At 33.2% G+C, this 22,100-nt stretch overlaps 1 protein-coding gene and 1 long non-coding RNA gene across 3 annotated transcripts; one reads left to right on the top strand and one right to left on the bottom strand.

Annotated features, from left to right (window-relative positions):
• Positions 1-108: 108 nt before the first annotated feature.
• Positions 109-2,981, top strand: LOC128213913 (uncharacterized). 2 transcript variants are annotated; one of them, XR_008257823.1, is made up of 4 exons: positions 109-202; positions 1,385-1,444; positions 1,794-1,868; positions 2,197-2,981. It is a non-coding gene; the product is annotated as an uncharacterized LOC128213913 (long non-coding RNA). The 2 variants fall into 2 exon arrangements; XR_008257824.1 differs by having other exon boundaries at positions 121-235.
• Positions 2,982-11,669: 8,688 nt separating this feature from the next.
• Positions 11,670-14,654, bottom strand: LOC128213895 (E3 ubiquitin-protein ligase Midline-1-like). Its single transcript, XM_052920010.1, has one exon. The coding sequence runs from the start codon at positions 14,557-14,559 to the stop codon at positions 12,592-12,594; it is 1,968 nt and encodes a 655-aa protein (XP_052775970.1). The 5' UTR covers positions 14,560-14,654; the 3' UTR covers positions 11,670-12,591.
• Positions 14,655-22,100: the final 7,446 nt, after the last annotated feature.

Genomic DNA, 22,100 nt, shown 5'->3' with positions numbered 1-22,100 from the left:
CGCTCACAGTCTGACCATTGGAATCTATACACCCTTAATTTTTTCCGTAAAGTAAATCATGAAACTGTTGACTGCGACCATTTCAACTAGTTTTATTTCCGGATAGCCGTTTAAGCTCCCGTTTTTGTAAAATAGCTATTTTAAGGATTATAACTTGGACTTCCAATATGTCGACATGGATAAACAGCCTCAAGTCGACTTTGTAAGTGCTCAGTCACCATGATGTGTCGCTGTGGTACGTAAGGATCGGGATCAAGTATGCTAACAGTAAAAGATATTGGTCCAAATAATTGTACGTTGGCGGATTTTTTTTAGATTGGAAGAATCCCGTATAACACGTCGATTATTTTAGACTATAAAAGATATATGATTTTATTTTGACGTTTGAAATATCAAAGACGAATATTTGAATGTTATTTTATGTATGTTTGGTTCATAATGGTACTTTGTCAAGTGTTTGTGGTTATAATTGACTGATGCATAACATTCTTAATGCAATGTCAGATTCTAGTTGAGAGAATTGCTCCCATTTGTCCAAATTTTATTTTCATCAATTGTGGCAATGAAAGCAGATCAGATATCATGCACAGTAAAGATTTTCCTTTTCTTTTTGTAATATATCTTGAAGAATATCAAAGACTGTGGGAACTGAAGGTTTTATACCAAGACTTACAGTCATAGTTGATAATGGGGTGCAGGACGAAGTGAACCATTTCACTAGTGAACCAGTTCAACAACATGAACATGGTACATGGTATCATATGAACAAATACATAATAAATAATGCAATACACAACATGTAATGATATGGGCATAAAACATATACACAAAATGAAAATGCTTAGAATAGTCATATGTCACTATGTTTGTTCCAACTTCTGTAAGTGAGCTGTTTAATTAGTAATTACCAATTAATAAGGCCAATTAAAATTAAAGTACAATTATCCATTAATTACATCCAGACTTATTTGTTTTTGGGACATATTTGAGGTGTAAATAACAAACATAGAGATTTTTTTTAACATATATGGAATAAAATTCGACAAAGTAGGATGTATTGATAATAAATTCATTATAAGGTATTTTGTTGTTCATTTTTCTTTCTTTTTTTTCAAAACATTGTACAAAATTCTAATAATTAAACACTTCGATATGATGAACAATTTATTCATATAACCTATTAAATCATTTATAACCAGGAAAATAAACTCTGAAACATAATATAACATTAAGACAAAATTCCCTATATAACATTTAGATGGTTCACTAAGTCTCACCAAGTGGTTCACTTAGTCCTGGTTCACTTGGGAAGTGGTTCACTTAGTCCTACATTCTTGATAATGACAAAGTTGTCAAGTATTGCATTATTCAAATATAATTTCAGGTTATGCAGATTGTTGAAAGCAATATGATGAGGGAAGGCAGGAAAGAGTCTTATTGTCAGGTAATGTTAACAAGAAATGTTTAAAACACCTTCTTTTTTAATCATGATTTCCAATATGATATCATGTGTATTGTGATCCTAGAATTGGACTTTTTTCTTTATTGGATTTTTAGGAATATTTAACTGCTTCAGACTTTGAAATAATATCATGACAGTATAGCAAACCACAAAGTATGTTTTAATATATTTTGCCTAATACTACGTACAGGCAATCCATATAGCATACTTTTGTTGTAAAAAAAACTTCTTAATATTTGCACAATAGGTTATAAGACTTTGATTTTTGAAGGTGATCAACAAAAGAAAGATTTTTCATAGAATTTTCTTTTATATTATGATTTAATTGCAGTATGTACTCATGGAAAAATGGTGTTCGAGAGGTGGCGAATAAGGATTTGCATGCAGCATTGAAGAACGATAATATGTATGTTGTATTTGTTTTCTTCTAAATATGTGAATACTGTGTTAAACTTTAAATCTTGCCATGAAATAAGTATCATGTATTCCAATTTCAATTTGCCAGTATTACTATATCATAATCCTAAAAGATCCTCTACAACTAAACTTTATCAAGGTTTATGCAAAAATGTTATTTATATTTTTAAAATTCTTGTAATTTCCTGCTAACAGCATTTATTCCTGTATTGCATATGAACTGATAAATGCCCAAGATTGCCAAAAAAATTGCTAACTGCTGATCTTTGATCAATGTGGATGCTTTTAATCTATATCTTTATTATTTATTTTTTCAGGCAAAGAATAGAAAGAAAGGTTCTCTTAACATAGAAAGTAAAGAAATAATGAAGTTCACACTACAGTTGACAATCTGGATGTGTTTCCTTTGTTATTTGAACATGATTTATTTTAACTTACATAACAAGTATGCACTAAAATAACGAATATCTATATTAATAGTAATGATATTCCATTAAACATGGATATGGAAAAAATATTCTTTGACAGTGCAAGATAAGATAAATCCAGACATAGTCAGAGTCTTCAGTTAACTTGGATGTGTTCCATTTGTTTCATCCACATACTTGAAATTTGTCTTGTAACTACATGTATTTTTATGAGGTTAAGTGGTGAGTAATCAACCTTTATCATAACATTTTCTTATTTGGGGATAGTATGTATTTATGTTGACACTATGTGTACCTTCATTCTCTTCATTTTTCTGTACGAAAAAAAGACCGAATGTGTCATTTTAGTTTTACCATTTTAAACTGTATTTATTATACTCTTCATTGAATACCCATTCGTATATTATCAAACATTTTAACAAATTTAAATGTGTTGTTATTTTGATTATATTGTGTTGGTGTCATAGGGTACATGTACATGCCCATTCCTAGCCTTCAAGATAAAACAGATATATTTTTTGTTGTAAAATGTGTTCTTTATGCATATACATATAGAGTGGCTACAGAGAACTCAACATTTTTCTTACAAAATATCTAAGGGTTTCCCTGCATGTGATTGCTACATTTAGTGTTCCTCATGTTATATAATACATTGTATATGGTCAATAAAACAGATTAAGAACCAAAGCTGTTGCTAAATACTTTTTAAAAGCTGTATATGCACAAGACAATACTGAGACTGTATAGACACCAATGATTGTCCTAACTTGAAGATGTATAGATTCCAATGATTGCCTTGAGTTGAGGCTGTATAGATTCCAATGTTTGTCTTAAGCTGAGGCTGTATAGATTCTAATGTTTGTCTTCAGTTGAGGCTGTATAGATTCCAATGTTTATCTAAAGGTGAGGCTGTATAGATTCCAATGTTTGTCTTAAGCTGAGGCTGTATAGAGTCTAATGTTTGTCTAAAGTTGAGGCTGTATAGATTCCAATGTTTATCTTAAGGTGAGGCTGTATAAATTCCAATGTTTGTCTTAAGCTGAGGCTGTATAGATTCTAATGTTTGTCTTCAGTTGAGGCTGTATAGATTCCGATGTATGTCTTCAGTTGAGGCTGTATAGATTCGAATGTTTGTCTTCAGTTGAGGCTGTATAGGTTCCAATGTTTATCTTAAGGTGAGGCTGTATAGATTCCAATATTTGTCTTCAGTTGAGGCTGTATAGATTCTAATGTTTGCTTTCAGTTAAGGCTGTATAGATTCTAATGTTTGTCTTCAGTTGAGGCTGTATGGATTCTAATATTTGTCTTCAGTTAAGGCTGTATAGATTCTAATGTTTGTCTTCAGTTAAGGCTGTATAGATTCTAATGTTTGTCTTCAGTTAAGGCTGTATAGATTCTAATATTTGTCTTCAGTTGAGGCTGTATAGATTCTAATGTTTGCTTTCAGTTGAGGCTGTATAGAGTCTAATGTTTATCTTAATGTGAGGCTGTATAGATTCCAATGTTTGTCTTAAGCTGAGGCTGTATAGATTCTAATGTTTGTCTTCAGTTGAGGCTGTATAGATTCCGATGTATGTCTTCAGTTGAGGTTGTATAGATTCAAATGTTTGTCTTCAGTTGAGGCTGTATAGGTTCCAATGTTTATCTTAAGGTGAGGCTGTATAGATTCCAATATTTGTCTTCAGTTGAGGCTGTATAGATTCTAATGTTTGCTTTAAGTTGAGGCTGTATAGATTCGAATGTTTGCTTTCAGTTGAGGCTGTATAGATTCTAATGTTTATCTTAAGGTGAGGCTGTATAGATTATAATGTTTGTCTTCAGTTGAGGCTGTATAGATTCTAATGTTTGCTTTTAGTTAAGGCTGTATAGATTCCAATGTATGTCTTCATTTGAGGCTGTATAGATTCCAATGTTTGTCTTAAGCTGAGGCTGTATAGATTCTAATGTTTGTCTTCAGTTGAGGCTGTATAGATTCCAATGTTTGCTTTCAGTTAAGGCTGTATAGATTCCAATGTTTATCTTAAGTTGAGGCTGTATAGATTCTAATGTTTGCTTTCAGTTAAGGCTGTATAGATTCTAATGTTTATCTTAAGTTGAGGCTGTATAGATTCTTATGTTTGTCTTAAGCTGAGGCTGTATAAATTCCAATGTTTGTCTTCAGTTGAGGCTGTTAAGTTGAGGCTGTATAGATTCTAATGTTTGTCTTCAGTTGAAGCTGTATAACGTTCAATGTTTGTCCAAATTTTAGACTGTATTGAATCCAAGATCTCTCAAATTTGAAGCTGTTTAGATTCCAATATCTGTCTTAATATAAAGCTGTATACAGTCTAATGTTAGTGCTACGTTGGAGTTGAAAAGACTCCATTGTTTGTCCTACGGTGTAGCTGTATAGATTCCAATGTCGATCGAACTTGGGAACAGTTAGCTATAATTGTTTATTTCCTTGCAAAGTATTTATTTTATTTAAAATTGTCATCTTTTGTCTTAATTATTATTATCTGAAATCTCAAAAAATGTGGATAAAGAAATTTTCATATATTTTACGACATTTCAATGGGGGTGTATAGATTCCAGTGGTCAGACCGCGAGCGTGTATAGAATAACGTCGACCAAATTTTCACATCACGCTGCGAGACTGGAAAAAACGCTTCCGAAGTGGACGGAATGGTTACGAAATGGTCGATGCCGTCTGCCGTGAAGAAAATCTGTATCATTATTTTTTAGCTCTACTGGCCAAAGGCCAGAAGAGCTTATGCGATGGTAATGTGTACGTAGTAAAATGAGTATGTGCGTCCGTGCGTCAGTGCGTTCGTGCGTCTGTAAACAATTTCTTGTTAACACGATACAGTCTTCAGTTTTGATTGTATCTCGATGAAACTTGTACTGTATCTAGATATCCATTAGAGCTCGATTCCTTTCGAAAACCAGCCAGAGCCGCCTATGCATGCCTAGATTATGGTTCTTGATAGTATAAAAAATACTATTGTGTAAACAATTGCTTGTGAACACGATACAGTGTTCAGTTTTGATTGTATCTAAATGAAACTTGTACAGTATTTAGATGACGATGAGAGCTTGGTGCCTTTCGAAAACCAGCCAGATCTACCCATGCATGCCTAGATTATGGGTCTTGAAAATATAAAAATATATATGCTATTTTTAGCTAAGTCTATTTTTAGCCAAGTCTCTACATGAGCGAAGTCTTTTTTTGTTCAAATTATGCCCCTGGGGTCATAACTGGCCACGCCCAGGGTTCACAGGTTTGGTATACTTAAATTGGTAAATGTTAAAACCTTTTTGTCTGAAAAAACTATGCAGATCCATGCTATTTTGAACAAGGCTTTATTTAGTGGTCCACTAACATGGTTGTTCAAATTATGCCCCTTGGATCAAAACTGGCACTGACCCGGGGGTCACAAGTTTCCTAGAGACTTATTTAAGAAATATTTTCAAAATCTTCTTGTTTCAAACCACAAGGCCCATATCTTTGATATTTGTTGTGGAGCATCATATGATGACCGTCGAGCAAAACATTTGAAATTATGCCCCTTGGGCAAAAGCTGGCCCCACCTTTTTTGACTTCCTTTTTAATTTTTAAAGCTACAGCAATGAAATTTTGACCATGTGCACAGTTTTGCAAACGAGCATCAATTTTGTCCTCGGGCCCCAATTTCTCGAAACTTCTTAAGATTAACAGGCTTAAGTCGCTTATTTCAATTAGCCAAAAAAACATACTGAAAATGGATTTTGATAAATGAAAAATGGTTTATTCTGATAATCATATAGATTATTCCTACATAATTTCCAAAAATTCTTGAAGAATAAAATATAACACATTTTATAGAACAACAAAATAATGAGATTAGCTTAATCCTGTTATAAGGGACTTAAGAAGTTTCGCGAAATTGGGGCCGGATGTCCTTGACTTTGACCTTTTGACCAACTTTTTTATTTTTAAAGCTACAGAAATGAGATTTTGACCATGAGTACAGTTTTGAAAGCAAATATTTTTTACCCTCAGATTATCTTTACTTGGCACATATTAAAATAGTTCATGCAACTAATCTGCTTACAACACTTTCTGTCCTGAGATGTTGAACATGCAGCGTTTTTTAGCTTACCCAAACACAAAAAGTGAACTATATATTTGTTGCCTAGTACTCATACGTACATGCCAGTAGCGCATAGGCCCTCTTGGGCCTCTTCTTTTAATTGAATTCTCTCACATAGGGTAAAACAAACGCTCTTTGACGATGTGTGTGAACTTTTCATACATAATGTTCCTTTAGTAAAAAACGCCAGAACTCATGTAAACATATTAACAGGGAATAGCAGGGACTTTGACTTTTGGTTCAGCCAAGCCCCGGTTAAAATCTGTCCTGCGGGGACGAACTGCTGGTAAAAATCCCTGCCAAATGCCCCAGCAACCCAGGGACCCTAGGTAAGAATCATTCCCCGCTATTTTTGGTGCGAAGACAAAACCACCGCTTTCACACGGCACTTATAATCTAAGAAACAACATCACTGAGAGATGTATAAATCATAATGACATTAAATAGAAACTTACTCAAATATGACGAACATGATACATGAGATGAGGATATGAATATGTAATGTTCATCATGTTTGACAAACATGGCTCTTTTGGACGTGGTCGACTGGGCAAGAAAAACTTAACTAAAACCCCACCTCTCTGAAAATCAGATACTTCTGCCTATTTGTCTCTTGAATCACAATAGTGTCCTCATCTCCTATAAGCTCCTTAATTTAAAGCTGCACTCTCACGGGATGAAAGTTTTGATATTTTTTTAGTTTTCGTCTCAGAATCAGCTGATTTTGGTATCAATGCCTTCAATTTAGTCATAACAGACCTCAGTCGTTAGGGAAACAACCATATTATTTTTTTTCTAAAGCATAAGTGACGCTTTTTTCAAACTTAAATTCCAAAAACTGCAATCTGATCTTTTGTCATCAGGCTTGTATCACTGGTTTCGAGACATTTACGCAAAAAAAATGGCGCATTCAAAGACATAAAATAAAAAAAGTTGTCAAAATGGTCAATCTGTGAGAGAGTAGCTTTAACAAAAATTTAAAGAACATGCATCAAATAACATATTAATTTGAATATAAAGGAATATCAATGTTAACTACACAGATATGTGTAAATCAAACAGTACCAAAAAATTTAATTTGATTTGGAAATTCAATGTCATCACTACGAGACTTCCCTAGAAACTGATTTTAAAACTATAACGATTTCTCAATTCACTTAACCATACAACAACGAATTTAATACAATGTTCGTTTCATTTATTCTTAACACAAACTATGCAATTTTAAGTGATACTCATGTTCCCTTTTTTCGAATTAATATTTATTAAAGAATTGGGTCGTAATGACTAGGGTTGTAACTAGAGTCACCGTTCGTCAAACTAAAATTGTTAATTGAGTTAGAGATAACGATTCATGTTGTGGCTATGTGCTTCATTTATTCTTTACCCAAATTCGTTGAAGTATTATTAATTTATAAATTGGGTCGTCATAAATGTGCCAGTGTATAGCACTGACGCACGGTATCCATGTTAAACATCCCTCCTGGAAGACTGTAAACAAATACTTTTAGTGGTGAACCTGCCGCTTTCAAGTGTGTAACTTCAACACCACATATCCACTGTTAAAAATATAAAAGGAAATAAAAATATAAAAGGAAAGTCACATTTCTATATGTCTTTATTTTATCACATGCTCAACAATCATGACACCATAGCTCAACAATATACACAACTGAAAAAGAGGAATACAAAAAATAAACCATCTATGCAAAACACATACAAGTATATCTTTTGTAAGAAATAAACCGTGATAATAATGTTTAATCGAAATTAATCAACATGACTATCAAATCAACATGACTACCAATGTGAAACTGTAATGAATTTAACAAATTGTCACATAAAACTTCTAGAATCTACAATTTAAAAGATATAAATATTAGATTTTAGAAATTAGAACGAAAAACAAAACAGTTCAGAAGATAGAAATTAGAAAATATTATGATTTAGACAAAAAGAAAATCCACAGTTAGGAAAAAACAATTATCAATAAACACCTTTCAGAATCAGGGTGTTTTACAATAATTTTAATAGCTATATATATTCATTCAGCATCAACTAGCAATCGCCCCCATGTTTGAATTACACAAAACGCATGATTTTATACCTCAAATTACCCATGTGATTGCCTTATTTAGAGCCTTTTTTGGGGGATGCCAGGGTAAGGGGTACAATGTGCTGCCAGTAAGTGCGCATCCTCGATCTGCCTCTGACATCAAAAACATTATTTTGTGCAAAGATATAAATTTTAACATACTCTACAATATAAAACTGAAGTATAAAAATATTTCAGTTAGTAATTACATGTACAAAATGATGGAATCCATTTAATGATTCTTTGTTGACAATTTTCTTTTTAACTAGTTGACTTACATTTACACAGATACTAGCAAAAACTCAATTGTGCAGAGTTTCGTTAAACCAAGCCTAAATATTAGATAATTTAATTTACAAAACATTTTTCGGCCTTATAACTTTATAAGAAAATAAATAAGTCTCAGGCTTAATTGTTTTGAAAGTCATTCAAGTTATTAATTACATGTTTAATTTCTAATAAATACATCGTATGAGGTAGCAGCTTAAAACTTAAGATAAACAGGTAATACTTAATTATACACATCAAAATTAGTTAATGGTCACTTATTAAAACAGCAGATGTTTTTTCTTTACTCTCAGATTTCATTAAAAAACAACAACTCATAACACAAATTTATTGTTTTTTTCCAGAAACTTCTGTAAGCAACCATCCCAATAGTCAGTTATTGAACTAATTTTACAGGAATATTTAAAAAAAATGATAAGGTGACCATTAATTAATTTTGTTGGGTGAAGAAATCAATCTGAGATTTCAACCATTACATTATATGACTTAGGTTGAGCACAATCATGCTTCATCCCTTACATATGTTTATAATGAAGAAAGAAAACCTTGCACATGAAGATTTTAGCACAGCATAGGACGGGTCAATGCTTTCACATATGGCTGTTTTATTTATGTGTTTGTCATGTGTGCCTAGATTTCAACGTTTTACAAAGAAAATGAAATACTTGTATGAAAAAATCATGTCCTATGTTCAATTTGACCATGCCAACAGAATTCTAATACAATATTTAACCTGTAATTTTTGATATTTGATTTCCCAAATATGGGCATTAATAGTTGTAATGGAAGAATTAAATTGTTTTGACGGATTAAGATATCATTTATGTATTTCTTAAATTATATCGCCAATAAATTAGCATTTGTATGTTTCTTTTTGTATTTTATTAAAGGGCTTGTTTGTTTATTTGAACAGGTAGCTAGGTTTAATAATAAACTTGAAAATAAAACAGCATTATAACACTATTATATTTTTTGAGAAAATAATACAGAATATATGGAAAAAATGCAACCAAATTCATTTAACACCAATATTAGCCTTTTTACTTGACAGAAGTTTCATAAACATTAGTATATACATTAAAGATTCTTTATATTCAATAAACTGATAGGACCAATATCTCCTATATACACCTGACCAATCAACTGATAGGACCAATATCTCCTATATACACCTACCCAATCAACTGATAGGACCAATATCTCCTATATACACCTGACCAATCAACTGATAGGTCCAATTGCTCCTCTTTACACCAGACCAATCAACTGATGGGACAGAGATCTTCTATACACACTTCACCAATCAACTCCTAAAACCAATATCTCCTATATAAACCTAGCCAATTAACTCATAGTAACAATTATCTCCTATATACACCTGACCAATCAACTCGTAGTACCAATATCTTTAGGCTTAACAATATATCAATTAAAAAAAGTATTTTATATACAATGTTAAATTGTACAAAATATTGCAACAATAACTATTCTTACTGAAATTTATCATATCACAAATATGTTTATCTTCAAATCAAATGGATATTCAAAACATCTGGCCCCAATTTCTTGATACCTCTTAAGCATAACAGGCTTAAGTAGCTTGTTTCAATTAGTCAAAATACATACTGAAATTGAATTTCGATGAACAAAAAATGGTTTATTTTGATAATCATAAAGATAATTCCTACCTTAAGTATAATATCTCTTAAAGAATTAAATATTATGCAAATTATTGAAAAACATAAGTGCTGAGCTTAGCTTAATCCTGTTATAAGAAACTTAAAAAGCTGGGGCCAGGCCTTTATATCATAAAAATACTTAATGATAACACTGACCTCAATCTTAAACTCCTTCACAAAACATAACAGCAAAATAGGATTCAAAATCTTCTGTTTTTACTCTTTAAAAGTACATATTTTTTATTCACACATTCTTCACAAGATCTTGTGCTTTCGAAGAGCAAAAACCTAGATTTTGAATGAGTTTTCATGTGTGGTCAAATTAGTAAATATTGAGATTTAGAAATCACCATAAGGATTTTCGTGATATTGGGGCCAGTAATATTTTTGTTACCAATGAATGACTTCAGAACCTATGACAAAAATATAGCTACCTAAAATATCACGACTATACTTAACAATAGAGATTTTCCTAATCAAATTCTATCCTCCGTAATTGAAAATAGCAATAAAGCATATAAAGATAATACATGCAATGAAATAATAAAATAAATTAAGTCTACAAAAACGAAATATTCACAACAGTTCATCTATACCACCAACATCTCAACTTCTTCATTGACAACAGCCTTAATGCTGCACTCTCACAGATTGTCAGTTTTGACACTTTTATAAGACAAATGTCTCAGAATCAGCTGGTTTTGGCATCAATGCCTTAAATTTTGTCATATTAGATTATAAACTGAAGAAAGAACTCAATTGTTTGGTAAAGTGCTGTTGTTTTTTTTCATTTTTCTTAGAATGTTAGTAATGCTTTAAGCAATAAAACATCAATTTTTAAACGTACAGAAAATGAACTGTGATCTACCGTAATATTTTGTCAGCAGTCTTATTTCACTGTCTTCCTGACATTTACACAACAATTTGGTCATTCAAAGTCATTAAAATGTTGTCATGCAAAACAATCAATCTGTGAGAGTGCAGCTCTAAAGCAACGCATGTATCTGAAAATACCACCAAAGACAAGAAACCGTATACGAACAATTCTAGGAAAAGTTATGGAAATGATTGCAATGAATTCTTAAAGGACAATTTCATGGAAACATGAAGCAAACATGAATCTAAATGCTGTAATTCCAGGTATTCTATATATAATCATAAATTTTAACATACTCTACAATATAAAATTGAAGTATCAAAACATTTTAGTTAGTAATTACATGTACAAAATGATGGAACCCATTTAATGATGCTTTGTTGACAATTTTCTTTTTAACTAGTTGACTTACTTTTACACAGATACTAGCAGAAACTCAATTGTGCAGAGTTTCGTTAAACCAAGCCTAAATATTAGATAATTTAATTCACAAACATTTTTCTGCATTCTAAATAAAATATAACGGTGCCAAATATGCGGCCTTAGACTTAAATAAATAAGTCTCATGATTAATTGTTTAGATCGAATTATCATTCAAGTTATTAATTATATATTTAATTTCAAATAAATACATGTATGAGGTAGCAACTTAAAACTTTAGATACACAGGTAATACCTAATCAAATCAACAGTTGTTTTTCTTTACTTTCAGATTTCATTAAAAAACAACACATAAACCCCTTGTAACACTCTTGTACAATAATGAACTTAATTTTTTCTAGATACTTCAATAAACAACCATCCCAAAAGACTTGTCAGAAGACAGTTATTGAACTTGAATATTTCAAAAATGATAAGGTGACCATTAATTAAATTTTGTTGGGTGTAGAAATCAATCTGAGATTTCAACCATTACATTATATGACTGAGGTTGAGCACAATCATGCTTGATCCCTTATAAGTTATATATTCATATACATACATGGTAACAATCTTGTTATCAGAAATTGATATTTTCCATATATGCATTATTTAGTAAGTAGTTAAAGGTTTATCACTCAAAATTCATGTTTGTTATACATGTGTATGTATTGATTTTAAGATTTGAGTTTCAATAAGTGTATTAAAACAGTAAAAACTCGAGTATTGCTATACTGACGTCTAATCACTGAAAGAAAAAAAAACGTAACACCGAATCAAATCTGGTTCAAGTTTAATACTGTCACTGTTTGATTACTTAAGTTTAAAGAAAAACGGTCCAGTTTTATTAGCATCTCCTAGAATAATAACGTCTTCCCCATTTTCACTGACGCGAATAAATGTTGGCGATATGTTATAGCTGGATAGATCAAACACTCGGAGCAGCGTTCCACCGTTCTCTAAAACATGTATGTTCCTTGATTTCAATCCACAAATGTATATGTTTCCATCAAAGTCGGTGTCTATTCCTGTTGGCCATACCAAATCTGAATGACTGTACTCAAATTCTTTTGCATCATTTTGATAATCATAAGCAATGACTGTGTTTATTCTTTCGCATGACCAGTACAATCGTTCTTCGTCAAGGTGAAAGTGGTCCGGCGTTTCTTCGATTTTCAGATTCCTAGCAAGACATTCTTTGGGTTTTCCAGATATCAAATCAAATTTTGCAGGGCTGCTAGCAATTCCACTTTGTATCATTGTAAAAATTGTATCAGGTAGTTCTAGCTGGAAGGAGGCGCTCATTCCTTTTAAATGCAACTCTCGCTTTTTCCTCAGATGATCGTCAAAAACAACGACTTTCTTTTCGTCTGGGAAAGAAACAAGTACATCTTTACCTGATGTTACAACTGTCCAAGGATATGATTTTGGTTTTAATTGAGCCAAAATCTCGTTGTTGTTGATGGAGTACATAACAACACGTCTATTTCTTTGGTCGGAAAATACACCGATTTCATCAGTGAAAAAGTCACATGAAACAAAATATGACTTCTGCTTGCTGAGTTGTCCAGCAGGAGAAGCCAAGTCAAATGTGGGAACTAAGTTGTTCTTTTCCGACATTTCTCTTATATCATTAGATGAGGGCACTTCCAATATCTGTGAATATTCCTCCATCTTTCCTAGGACACCTGTCTGCGGGAAAACATAATCCATATTGTCAACTAATTTTAATCTTTTGAACTTTGAATCAAAGTCTGCACTAAGCTCCCCTGTTTGTTCATTAATCTGATCAAGTCGTTTCTCTAGTTTACATTTTACAATAAAATGTGCCTTCTTTCCGATGTCATTCCTTAAGCAGTACTGGGCTGTATTTGTTGATAGATTAACATAATCTGATCTAGTCTTGATTTCCTTGAGATCATTGCGACATCCATGGACAAAGGCATCAGTTGCTGCTTTGATCTCTGCAATAAGCTTGTTCTCTGATCGTTCAATGCTCTTTATCAGCTTAACCTTAGCATCATGCACAGTTGCTTTCAGTTTTGAGTGATCCTCATTAAGGTCTTTTTCATACGATGTGTATATTTTGGAATAATTATCTAGAGTTTCTTTCATGTTGGTAAATATCTTTTTTACTGTGCGCATTGGTTTGCCTCGATCATATTCGTTATCGATCTCCTGTACATCCGAACATGATCTGTGGTCAATAAACGCACACGTTGAACAAAATACTTCCTCGTCCTCTTCACAGTAAAACTCAATAGGCTTGTCCGAATGCTTGTCACACATCAGAAGTTTTTGTATTTCCTGCATCTGCTCCAGTTGTGAGCGCTGATTGTCAATGGTCAGCTCAAACACCTTATGGTCTCTTGTTGGTCGGAATCTTTTATGAGTCTTTTCACAGTCAATGCAAATTTTCTCACCACAGTCAATGCAACAGTACCTCGCAGTATTGCGTTCGTTAACCAACATACACGGGTCACAAAAAGATATGTCTGTCGAACTCTTCTGCCTGAGCTGTCCTGTTGTTGCCCTTTGTAGGTGAGAAGCCCATTTATCCGGTGGTAGACCTGTTTTGGGAGGCTTCGTTACCTCCCGACATAAAGGGCATTCAATGCCCTGCAACTGTGGCGAATCTGCGGATAGCCTCATTACCCATGTCTGAATGCATGTTTCACAAAAAATGTGGCTACAGTTTAATGATCTTGGTTCCCTAAATACCTCTGTACAGATAGAGCACTCCATTTTACTGATATCTTCTTTCGAACTTGCAAACGCCATTTTTCAATTTATCGGAAACCGAAAGCGAAAATAGACAGGAAAAATTCCACGGTCGACGTTATATTCTATACTGGTACACGCTCACAGTCTGACCATTGGAATCTATACACCCTTAATTTTTTTCGTCGATGCTATTGTCTATCTCAGATTATTATACGACCTCTTATTGGGCATCACAATTATTAATATACTGTAAAGTAATGTAAAGTAGCTCGACTACCGTAAATTGGTCGTTGTAGGTGATACAACAGGTTAGCCTAAGGTACAGTACGGATTGTAGTATTGCCAGATAAACGACAGTACGGATTTCAGCAGGTGCTTGGATGGTCTATTTACGTCATAGATATTTGTGTAAATAGAAAAATTTGCCTTTGCAGCAAAGTATTAAGGTTGACAATGTTTATCATAAATTTCTCTTGTCAAAATGAACTCAATTTTGATTGTGTTTATATAAAATAATAATGTAAGTAGTTGCCACATTTTCCCATGATTATTTTATGAAATAATTTGGGTAAATCAAACAATTAAGAAATAAAGGAAGATCTACACTGTACTTTATCTTTGATTTAGATTTAGCTAATACAGTATAATTTAGTATTTTAGTACTCCATATAAACAGCTGCTTCTGAGTCTTTAACGGTTTTTGAATAGGCGAAAGTTCCCTATAATCGCATTATTGTGCCTAGTATTTTAGAAGGTGTAAACAAAGGTCCATGCCTTTAATTTTAATACCTATCAATCCTTTATTTATGTTCATCATGAAAAGCATCCAACTTTGACACTGAAATTTAAGACATCCATTACGTTTTGAAGTATTTTGACTGTAAATCATATGACTGTAGCAATCATTGCTTTGGAACACGTTCAAAAGCACTGTAGTTTATCAAATGACCATATATCTCTATGCTGGTGGTCATAGCTGGGGGACACGTTCTAAAGCACTGTAGTTTAACAGTTGACCATATATCTTTATACTGGTGGTCATAGCTGGGGGACACGTTCTAAAGCACTGTAGTTTAATAAATGACCATATGTCTTTATACTGGTGGTCATAGCTGGGGGACACGTTCTAAAGCACTGTAGTTTATCAAATGACCATATATCTTTATACAGGTGATCATAGCTGGGGGACACGTTCTAAAGCACTGTAGTTTATCAAATGACCATATATCTTTATACAGGTAGTCATAGCTCGGGGACACATTCTAAAGCACTGTAGTTTATCAAATGACCATATATCTTTATACTGGTGATCATAGCTGGGGGACACATTCTAAAGCACTGTAGTTTATCAAATGACCATATATCTTTATACTGGTAGTAATAGCTCGGGGACACGTTCTAAAGCACTGTAGTTTATCAAATGACCTTATATCTCTATACTGGTGATCATAGCTGGGGAACACGTTCTAAAGCACTGTAGTTTATCAAATGGCCATGTATCTTTATACTGGTAGTAATAGCTTTGGGACACGTTCTAAAGCACTGTAGTTTATCAAATGACCATATATCTCTTTGCTGGTGGTCATAGCTGGGGGACACGTTCTAAAGCACTGTAGTTTATCAAATGACCATATATCTTTATGCTGGTGGTCATAGCTGGGTTACACGTTCTAAAGCACTGTAGTTTATCAAATGACCATATATCTTTATACTGGTGGTCATAGCTGGGGGACACGTTCTAAAGCACTGTAGTTTATCAAATGACCATATATCTTTATACAGGTGATCATAGCTGGGGGACACGTTCTAAAGCACTGTAGTTTATCAAATGACCATATATCTTTATACAGGTAGTCATAGCTCGGGGACACATTCTAAAGCACTGTAGTTTATCAAATGACCATATATCTTTATACTGGTGATCATAGCTGGGGGACACATTCTAAAGCACTGTAGTTTATCAAATGACCATATATCTTTATACTGGTAGTAATAGCTCGGGGACACGTTCTAAAGCACTGTAGTTTATCAAATGACCATATATCTCTATACTGGTGATCATAGCTGGGGAACACGTTCTAAAGCACTGTAGTTTATCAAATGACCATATATCTTTATACTGGTGGTCATAGCTGGGGGACACGTTCTAAAGCACTGTAGTTTATCAAATGACAATATATCTTTATACAGGTGATCATAGCTGGGGGACACGTTCTAAAGCACTGTAGTTTATCAAATGACCATATATCTTTATACAGGTAGTCATAGCTCGGGGACACATTCTAAAGCACTGTAGTTTATCAAATGACCATATATCTTTATACTGGTGATCATAGCTGGGGGACACATTCTAAAGCACTGTAGTTTATCAAATGACCATATATCTTTATACTGGTAGTAATAGCTCGGGGACACGTTCTAAAGCACTGTAGTTTATCAAATGACCATATATCTCTATACTGGTGATCATAGCTGGGGAACACGTTCTAAAGCACTGTAGTTTATCAAATGACCATATATCTTTATACTGGTAGTAATAGCTTTGGGACACGTTCTAAAGCACTGTAGTTTATCAAATGACCATATATCTCTATGCTGGTGGTCATAGCTGGGGGACACGTTCTAAAGCACTGTAGTTTATCAAATGACCATATATCTTTATACTGGTAGTCATAGCTGGGGGACACATCCTAAAGCACTGTAGTTTATCAAATGACCATATATCTCTATGCTGGTGGTCATAGCTGGGGGACACGTTCTAAAGCACTGTAGTTTATCAAATGACCATATATCTTTATGCTGGTGATCATAGCTGGGTTACACGTTCTAAAGCACTGTAGTTTATCAAATGACCATATATCTTTATGCTGGTGATCATAGCTGGGGGACACGTTCTAAAGCACTGTAGTTTATCAAATGACCATATATCTTTATACAGGTAGTCATAGCTCGGGGACACGTTCTAAAGCACTGTAGTTTATCAAATGACCATATATCTTTATACAGGTGGTCATAGCTGGGGGACACGTTCTAAAGCACTGTAGTTTATCAAATGACCATATATCTTTATACAGGTGGTCATAGCTGGGGGACACGTTCTAAAGCACTGTAGTTTATCAAATGACCATATATCTCTATACAGGTGGTCATAGCTGGGGGACACGTTCTAAAGCACTGTAGTTTATCAAATGACCATATATCTCTATGCTGGTGGTCATAGCTGGGGGACACGTTCTAAAGCACTGTAGTTTATCAAATGACCATATATCTTTATACTGGTAGTCATAGCTGGGGGACACGTAATTTGTTAAGTGTTAAATCATAAGGAAAGGAGTGTTAAAACAAAAATAGCAAAAGCTGGAACCCTTTAGCAAAATAATGTTGAAGACCACAATTTCAAACGTGTATTCAAAATTAATTACGGCTGATGTGTTGTTTGATTGGTTGATTGACAATGTATCATGTGATATAATGAATGTTTCCATAAGGGGAGTAGTATAATAATTGGTATTTCGCGGCCATTTTGTTTGGTGGTTTGGTGGTTTTGTCGGTGGTTCCATTGTTTACGCATGCGCAAGTTTGAAATTGACTTTCGCGGCCATTTTGTTTGGTGGTGCGGTGGTTCTGTCGGTGGTTCCATTGTTTACGCATGCGCAAGTTTGAAATTGACTTTCGCGGCCATATTTAGCGATTTCGCGCGTAAGCGGTCATATTTGCCGATTTCCCGCTTTTAGCGGTTATGTTTAACCATTGTTTAAAATCCAAGACAAAGGGTCATTGTTAACAGTGAAAGACATTCAAATTTAATGAACGGTGATATGAACTTTTCACCTTGCAAAACCATACTCATTTTTCCGTTAACATAACATTAGCCAAGATGAGTTCCGTTATCACCATCAATACAATATTTTTATATATCAATTCAACTCCCAAAAGGAGCGATAGGGAGAACAATCTTAACATGTTAACAATAACATTTATCATAGAAATGGTCACGATTGTTATAATGATTGTACTTGATACCTTTTAAAAGGGGCTCATGATCATTTTACATAAAATATTGATAAAGGTTATATTGAGCTGACCTAACAGTTGAGAGGTTATGATAATAACTATTGTTTTCTACAATCATCAAATTTTTCAAAAGTTTTTTTTTCAATCCCTTTTACAAGTAATAAACAAAATTTGATCTCACTAGTTAGGAAAATTACAACGTTTTTTTTCCCTTTAATGATTTTATATGATTTCTTTGTTTCAAAGAATAACGATTCATACACGAATGTTTTGGAAGAAAGTTTAAGACAAAGGTTTCAAATGTTCATTTTAAAACTTTGAAAAGACGTTTGTTGTCCTTGTTCATCAGCAGATACAGTTTTTTCATTACCACAAAGATTTATAATGTCTCTGTTCAAAAGAATAATAATGTTTTCCATTTTTACAAAGGAAAAAACCCATAGTTATCACTAGGTTATAGGGTAAAAGAAGGTAACTCGCGGTCATCTTTGACGAATCTGGCGGGTCCCATCACAGGCAGGTCCGCGGAATGTTGACGGGTGCATTGTTTGATTGAGAGTATTCATTTCAATGTAGTTTATGGTACGACACGAAGATAGCACTATCGTCTTTATCAGATCAGGGTTATGTATGCCAAAGGACAACGCTCCAAAGTTTCTAACAATGATTAACGCATCATTTGTTTAATAGTATTGCCTTTAATTGTTATCCCCTTATCACACGATGTACTAATTATAACCCTCTCTATCTTTTTAAGTGATCAAACTTCTGATTATTTAAGGTGAAAAAGCACATGTCATTGACGCATTGTAATACCATTAAAGTGAAAAGTCGGTTAAATGATGTGTTGAAAGTCCAAAAGACGGGACTGTCACTATTATCGTTATCATACATTTAGTTTATCATCCAGGCTAACTAAATCTAGTACAATGAGGTGATCTATCACAGTAGGTCACTAATTAAACCGTTGTCCAACGCTCGATTTATTACACACTCCTTTGTGTGAGAAGATAATGATAATTTTCCTCTTTAAAAATCTCTTTTTGAGATCAATATTAGTCATTACTGTGTTGTTTTAATCTTTGGTTAGAATCAGAAAGCCCCATGCGATATTTTGTTTTGTATGTTATTAAACTAGTTTGTAATTAATCATTGTTATTGTACATAGTTTAATTAACTGTCACCAAGCAATCCTGTACATATTGATATTAAACAGATTTATAACATCATCTTTTTCACAGGTTTGATTTCATGAAACTTTTGCAGTATTATATACTTTATATTAAATGTTTACTTGTAATCATGATTGGTTGATCCAATAATTTACAAAGAGGTACCTTAATAACCTTCGTATTACTAGTACTTGATTTTGTACCCTGGTTTTGACAGATTTATAACGAATGATATATTGGCTAAAGAGGAGAAAGGGGGAAATGACTTTCCTTCGCAGGTGTTCAAATTGTTCCATGTAATATTTGCTTCTTGAGAAAAACATTTAACAACTATGTTATTGTAATGTGAGTACCTATAGTCTTGTGCATTCAACGAACATTGAAAATTGTACTTATGCCCGTTCTAGAAAAAAAAGCAATTATTCACTTGCAAATGATTTTATCCGCGATGGCATTGATGACAAATTCTAGTCCCTGAAATAGGTATAGCAAGACATACTCTAATTTAAAACATACAGCAGATATTTGATATGAAAGCTATACTTTCAGCAATTACAAGTCAAACTCATCTAATTTAACAACATTGTTATACATTTTAGCAAGTGTGGTGATAAAATTCAGTATTGCTACTGTACATTAGGTGGATAGGGCAATTGGAACCTGTCAGATGTACGCTCCAGACAGACAAGGAGGTGGAGGACGAACTGATCACACATTAATATACATCATTAAACTTATAAATTTAGCATGTGTCTTTTGATTGGATGTGCGTTTGAAATTGACTCTCGCGGCCATCTTTGGCGGTTTCCCGCGTTAGCGGCCATATTTAACCATTGTTTGAAATCCAAGACAAAGGGTCATTGTTTAACTGGGTCTCCATTGATTAACAGTATTCATTTCAATAGAAGGGATATAAACAATAGCATTGTCACACTAACCACATCAGTGTATTGTATGTCAAAGGACAACTCATCCAACGTTTCTAACATAGGGTCATCGACCTAGGATCTATTTAATGGTATTGTTTTCCCTCATCAGACGATGGACTTATCATAAACTCCACCATCTTTATATGTGATCAAACGGATTCTTTTATATGTAAGATCACAGGTCATTGACAAACAAAAGTTCATCAGAACCCAGCCATCGCGTGATCGAAAGTGATTTCAAGAAATTGAATGACTAAAACCTGACCGTTTAGTGTCAATTCGTACAACAACACCATATCTAATAGCCACTCAATTACTCTCCGACGTACCCATTGTAATAACTTAAAAGTGAAGACAGTTAAATGAGCTGCTGATGGCTCAAAAGACGAGATTGTCGTTATCATATATCTAGTTTATCATTCAGGGTGACTAAAGCTCTTCCACTGTGGTGAGCTATCACAATAAATCACTTATTAAACCATTGTCAAATGCCAGCGCTCGATTCACTGGACTCTGTTTATCATTATGAACACCTCCGTTGAACCTTACAATGACATGAAAGTTTTTCAAACAACTTACTAAATAATCTTTTATTTTGACCACCAAAAGTAGGTTTTGAAGATATAACAGTTTTGTCCTCTCTTAGCTTCTTTTGAGTTTCACTATTTTTATTAAATCGGTAAAGGATTCACACAATTTCTTTATCAAATAACCTCATACCTTAAAGGTATGATGTATCGTTTACATTTCATTAAATCAACCCTACAGAAATGTTAAAATGTGTTCGATCTTATTGTAATGAAAACGTGAATGTTTTTTATTATTTATTTTTGTGTATAACTATTTCATTCCATTAATACAATATTTTAAAATTTAACAAGACCAAATTGAGATTTATAAGTTGAGGACATGTCTGACGAGCTATTTTATACCATTCCGGTATGTTGTATCAATAAATAAAATATCAGACAAGATTTTAATATTTATTTTCTTATAAATACAATACAATGCAAATACAAATAAAGTTGATTATAATTGAATTCAAACAATTTGTTTAACAAAGATCATACATTTTTATTTTATTTTTTTTTATTTATTTTAGGTTACATTTTAACAGTAGAGCAGTAGATAACATCACATGAAATTACATGAAATTAGATGTAATTTGGTATAAAACATAGAAATTATATCTCTTGTATCTTATAATGTCCATAAGCATATGATTTAATTCCATCTTCTAATAAAAATCTTTTGTCATCAAAACTAGATAATCCTACTTTGCTGATTGTTTCCAGATAAATTTTATGGTTATGACTTAATGAATGCATTGTTGAGTGCATTTGAGAATTATTAAATAATACATGTTTATAATCATTAAGAGTCAATGATTTTTTAACAACCGCTTTTGATATCCCTTTTGCTCTTTTCTCGTCTATATCATCACACTTAAATGCATACATTTTCGATCGCAAACCGCAATATT

The sequence above is a fragment of the Mya arenaria genome, chromosome 13, assembly GCF_026914265.1.
Source record: "Mya arenaria isolate MELC-2E11 chromosome 13, ASM2691426v1".
In the NCBI taxonomy this organism is placed as follows: Eukaryota; Metazoa; Mollusca; class Bivalvia; order Myida; family Myidae; genus Mya; species Mya arenaria.
Note: the sequence above shows the minus strand (reverse complement) of the source record. Positions and strands in the feature narration are given on the sequence as shown.

Coding starts and splice junctions, on each gene's coding strand:
- LOC128213895 (XM_052920010.1), bottom strand. CDS start 14,559: ATGGCGTTTGCAAGTTCGAAAGAAGATATCAGTAAAATGGAGTGCTCT.